This window comes from Alosa alosa, chromosome 10, assembly GCF_017589495.1.
Source record: "Alosa alosa isolate M-15738 ecotype Scorff River chromosome 10, AALO_Geno_1.1, whole genome shotgun sequence".
In the NCBI taxonomy this organism is placed as follows: Eukaryota; Metazoa; Chordata; class Actinopteri; order Clupeiformes; family Clupeidae; genus Alosa; species Alosa alosa.
The window spans coordinates 29,586,250-29,591,249 of NC_063198.1; the positions used below are offsets into that span (position 1 = coordinate 29,586,250).

Below are 5,000 nucleotides of genomic sequence, written 5' to 3' on the forward strand. Positions count from 1 at the left end.
GTGTGTGTGTGGTGTGTGTGTGTGTGTGTGTGTGTGTGTGTGTGTGTGTGTGTGTGTGTGTGAGAGAGAGAGAGCGAGATGCTGTCAACGGTCTTATCCTGTTTCATCATCAGCTCAGGGGAAAGTGAGATGATGAGGCTCTAACCTAATCACAGTCAATAGTCATCAACTGCCGCATGGGCACACATGCATGCACGCAGGCACACACACACACAAACGCACACACACACACACACACACAAACACACACACACACACGCACACACAATAAAATAATATAAAAGCACACACCCACACACACACACAACACACACACACACACACACACACACACACACACACACAAAAAAAGCACACACACACACGGGCATGCACTGATTAACCAGTAGATAGAGAGGGAGACGCACTCAGTGTGATTGACCTTCAGATACTGGTAGTGATATACTAAAATGACATGCAAAGCACAATTATTTAAACTGACTCACAGAGAGCAATACCTCTTCTTAAGTCTCCAAAACTCTAAACTTTACACACCTTTTGCAATCCAAAAAGGCACAACAACCAGACATGTACATATACACAGCAATTTGCCATTTCACTACATGAGCTAATGGGCCAACACACAGTATGTACCACCTGGCCAAACACCTCAATGGTTAATTGTTACCACTTCAATCAGGAAGTAAGCACTATGAAAAGACCACAGGTGAGCACAACAATGGAAGACATTGCAGAGAGAGAAAGAGGGAGGGGGAGAATGAGAGGGGGAGGAAGAGTGAGAGCTGATAGAGGAGTTCTTGGCCAAAGAAGACAACAACATTTTTCTGCTACTTTCTTTTTCAGTTTACTGTTTTTTTGTGAGTATATTTGTGTTCAATCCAATGCAAATATATCTGCTGTGCATATGTTGCACTGACTTGTTTGGTGAAAACAGCATGTGTGTGTATGCAAATATTTCTGTGCATGTGAACAATCTGAAGAATATTCTACAATTTGTTTTTGTATTATGGCAAAGCATACTAAAGAGAGAGACTCCCTAGTGTAATAATATACTTTGAGAGGAGTTTGGCTGAAACACCTCTGCTGCTGATCGCGTCTGGTTAGATTTGGAGTGTATGAAGTGTGTGTGTCTGGTTAGATTTGGAGCGTACTGTATGAAGTTTGTGTGTGTCTGGTTAGATTTGGAGCGTATGAAGTGTGTGTGTGTGTGTCAGGTTAGATTTGGAACGTATGAGGTATCTGTGTCTGGCTAGATTTGGAGTGAGGCAGAGGGTATATAAAGAAACACCTTCTGTCTTAAACCATTTGGACTGTGAGGCCCAAAGTGCCTGTGAGTACAGGGTACTGCACCAGCGCTGCGGGAGCTCAGGAGGCCATTTTGTCCAGCGTGACCAAGAGCCTGATGCAGGAGGCTGACAGTCAGCCCAACAGCTCAGGCGTTTAGAGGACTTAACAAGGTCACAGAGTTGGGAGTAGCCTGACGAGCCAGACCCACACAAAGAGACAGTAGATTTCTAGGCTAAGTTGGGAGAGCAGGCTGCTTGAAAAAATCCCCTTAGTTAAGTCCGAGAGCCTTTAAAAGTGGGGAGGGATGACAGAGCCAGTGATCCTGGCCGATCCTCACTGTGCTCAATGGACCAAATGACTCTTCACCTCGCGGGTTCTGTTGATGCCTTTGGCTGCATCTAATGTTCTTGTTAAGGGTGCTATTTTCACCTAATCTTGTTAAGGGTGCTAGTCTCACCTAATTTTCTCGTTAAGTGTTTTAGTCTTACCTGATCTCCTCGTTAAGGATGTCCATCTCACCTGATCTACATACAGTATTATAGGCATCAGTCTCACCTCATCTCCTCGTTAGAAGCATCACTCTCCCCAGACCTCCTCGTTAAGGGCATCACTCTCCCCTGACATCCTCGTTAAGGGCGTTGGTCTCAGCTAATCTGTTCGCTAAAGGTGTCAGTCGTACCTGATCTCCTCGTTGATGGCGTCCAGCTGCTCTTGCAGCATGAGGGCCAGTGTCTGGGCGTCGGAGTGACCGCTTGGTGACAGCATGTCTCCCGAGCTGAAGATGGTCTCGCGGTCGTCATCGTCCAGGTCGGACAGCTCCGCGTCACTCTCCATCAGGTGTGTGCGGCTGGCCCGCAGGCTGGAGGGCTGGGACCGCTCCCAATCCTTCTCCACCACCGGCAGGATCTGCACACACACACACACACACACACACACACACACACACACACACACACATATGAGCATAGACACACAAGTATGAACACTGACTCATATGGTTTCACAACTGGATCCTTTTCCTACACTCCCACATAGGATACACACACACACATACATACATACATACACACACACACACACACACACACACAAATATGTAGTCACACACACATTCACCCAGGACACATATCACACACACAGTCACAAATATCTAGAGTCTCATATAGCCTTCTAACCTAGGACACATCACCCATAAACACTCACACACCCATAAAAACACACACACCCATAAACACACACACACCCATACACAGTATATCGACATACGTATCATCTTACAAACACATACTCTCTCTTTTCACTCACTCTCTCTCACACACACAAACACACATACACAGTTCCATGGTGTTTTTAGTGTCATAATTAATGATACTTACCAATGATAAAATTCCAAAGGATACAAAAATCAGAGAGAAAAAAGGAGAGAGAGAGAGAAGAGAGGTAGAGAGGAGAGAGAGAGAGAAGAGAGGTAGAGAGGAGAGAGAGAGAGAAGAGATAGAGGAGAGAGAGGTAGAGAGGGGAGGGAGAGAAACAAGGGGGGTAGAAAGAGAGACAACATGGCTCAGTCCACATCTCTTCTGTCCACATCTATTCCTAGTGGTGTGTGTGTGTGTGTGTGTGTGTGTGTGTGTGAGCAGCTAGCCCTGCAGACTCCCTCCCAGAGTGAAACTAAAGAGTGTGTGACCAGGCCACTGTCCCCACTGACGCCACACACATAGACCGGTGCTGACAGTAGGGGGGAGTGCTGGTGGGATCCTGTGTGTGTGTGTGTGTGTGTGTGTGTGTGTGTGTGTGCACACGTGTGCGTGTGTGTCACTGTCAGACCGTGGGAGGCTCAGGGGCCAAGGCCGTCTGCTGTTAAACTGGGCCGTGGCGTCGGGGCTGGGCCCACAGAGTGACTGGTATGTATGGACACTGGCATGTCCAGGGCAGTGTCGGGGCTACACTGGCGGCTGATTGTGTGTGTGTGGTGTGTTGTGGGATGTAATGTATATATGTGTATATATATATGGTGCTGATGAGATGGTGCTGATAGTGCCCATGTGATCATGTGACGCTCCGTGCTTTATCCTGTTTGTGTGTGTGTGTGTGTGTGTGTTGATTTGTACATGGACACTTGTTTTAACTCCAAGCTGTTGAAATATCAGCCACTCGCTGACAATATCACAAACAATGCATAGCACAATGCATACTGTGTTTGATCACACCTGTCTAAAACTGTAACATACTTCTATAAATATTTCGATCTCAAAATTCTTCCTCTGTGTTAAGATCCAAATAAAAGCATTGAAATGTGTGTGTATGTGTGTGTGTGTGTGTGTGTGTGTGTGAACGTATTTATGTGTGTGTGTGTGTATATGTGTATGTATGTATGTATGTATGTATGTATGTATGTGTGTGTGTGTGTGTGTGTGTGTGTGGGCATGTGTGTATGTATGTATGTATGTGTGTGTGTGTGTGTGTATGTACGTATGTATGTGTGTGTGTGTGTGTGTGTGTGTGTGTGTATGTGTTTAGGTGTGTATGTATTTATGTGTGTGTGTGTGTGTATGTATGTATGTGTGTGTGTGTGTGTGTGTGTGTGTGTGTGTGTGTGTGTGTGTGTGTGTGTGTGTATGTGTGTGTGTGTGTGTGTGTGTATGTATGTATGTGTGTGTGTGTGTGTGTGTGTGTGTATGTGTTTAGGTGTGTATGTATTTATGTGTATGTATGTATGTATGTATGTATGTATGTATGTATGTATGTATGTGTGTGTGTGTGTATGTGTCAGTATGTGTGTGTATGTGTGTGTACAGTATGTGTGTGTGTGTGTGTATGTGTGTGTGTGTGTATGTGTGTGTATGTGTGTGTGTGTGTGTGTGTGTGTGTGTGTGTGTGTGTGTGTGTGTGTGTGTATGTGTGTGTGTGTGTGTGTGTGTGTGTGAGCACTGAGCACAGCAGGTGTGAGGATGAGGCTGGCACCTTGTTTGGCTCGTCCCTCAGCGCCACCATTCTGCCCTTCTGAGTGCGGCGCATCACGGCCGTGCTGTAGTGATCGCCCTGCCCCTCCACCATGGAGTAGCGCAGGTCGGTGGCACTGCCCATGTGGGACCTGTGGAGGCAGGAGGAGGAGGAGGACGCAGAGGCATGATGGGACTGGGGGTGGCAGTGCACTACACTTCCATCTGAAGCATAAGCATTTGCTCGCTTCAGCAGTCTGTGTGTGCATGTGTGGGTGACTGGGAGACGTACCGAGGGTGTGTTCCATCTCCAAAGACTCCACTTCTGCGCTTCAGGTGGTCGATCTCCGTCCGAAGCTTCTCTATCTCTCCGATCAGCCGCTCCTACATTCACACCCAACAGGAAAGTAATTAAATATATGGTACTGACTAATCAATACCTAATACAGTACAGTACAATTAAAGATATGGTACTGACTAATCAATACCTAATACAGTACAATACAATTAAAGATATGGTACTGACTAATCAATACCTAATACAGTACAGTGGAATTAAAGATCTGGTACTGACTAATCAATACCTAATACAGTACAGTGGAATTAAAGATATGATACTGATTGGTACTGACTAATCAATACCTAATATGGTTTTGACTAATCAGTACTTAATACAGCACTGATATCACTTAGGGATGCACGATATATCGGCGGCCGATATATTATTGGCCGATAAGTGAAAAAATGAAAATATTATTATCGGTCCGATAACAG

The 5,000-nt window shown here is 45.7% G+C and overlaps 1 protein-coding gene across 1 annotated transcript in view; it reads right to left on the reverse strand.

Annotated features, from left to right (window-relative positions):
• Positions 1–5,000, reverse strand: part of ppfia4 (PTPRF interacting protein alpha 4) — a 127,327-nt gene that overhangs the window by 21,643 nt on the left and 100,684 nt on the right. The window contains 3 exon segments of the mRNA XM_048255518.1: positions 1,967–2,193; positions 4,249–4,378; positions 4,519–4,610. Of these exon segments, the coding sequence (XP_048111475.1) occupies positions 1,967–2,193; positions 4,249–4,378; positions 4,519–4,610 (449 nt within the window).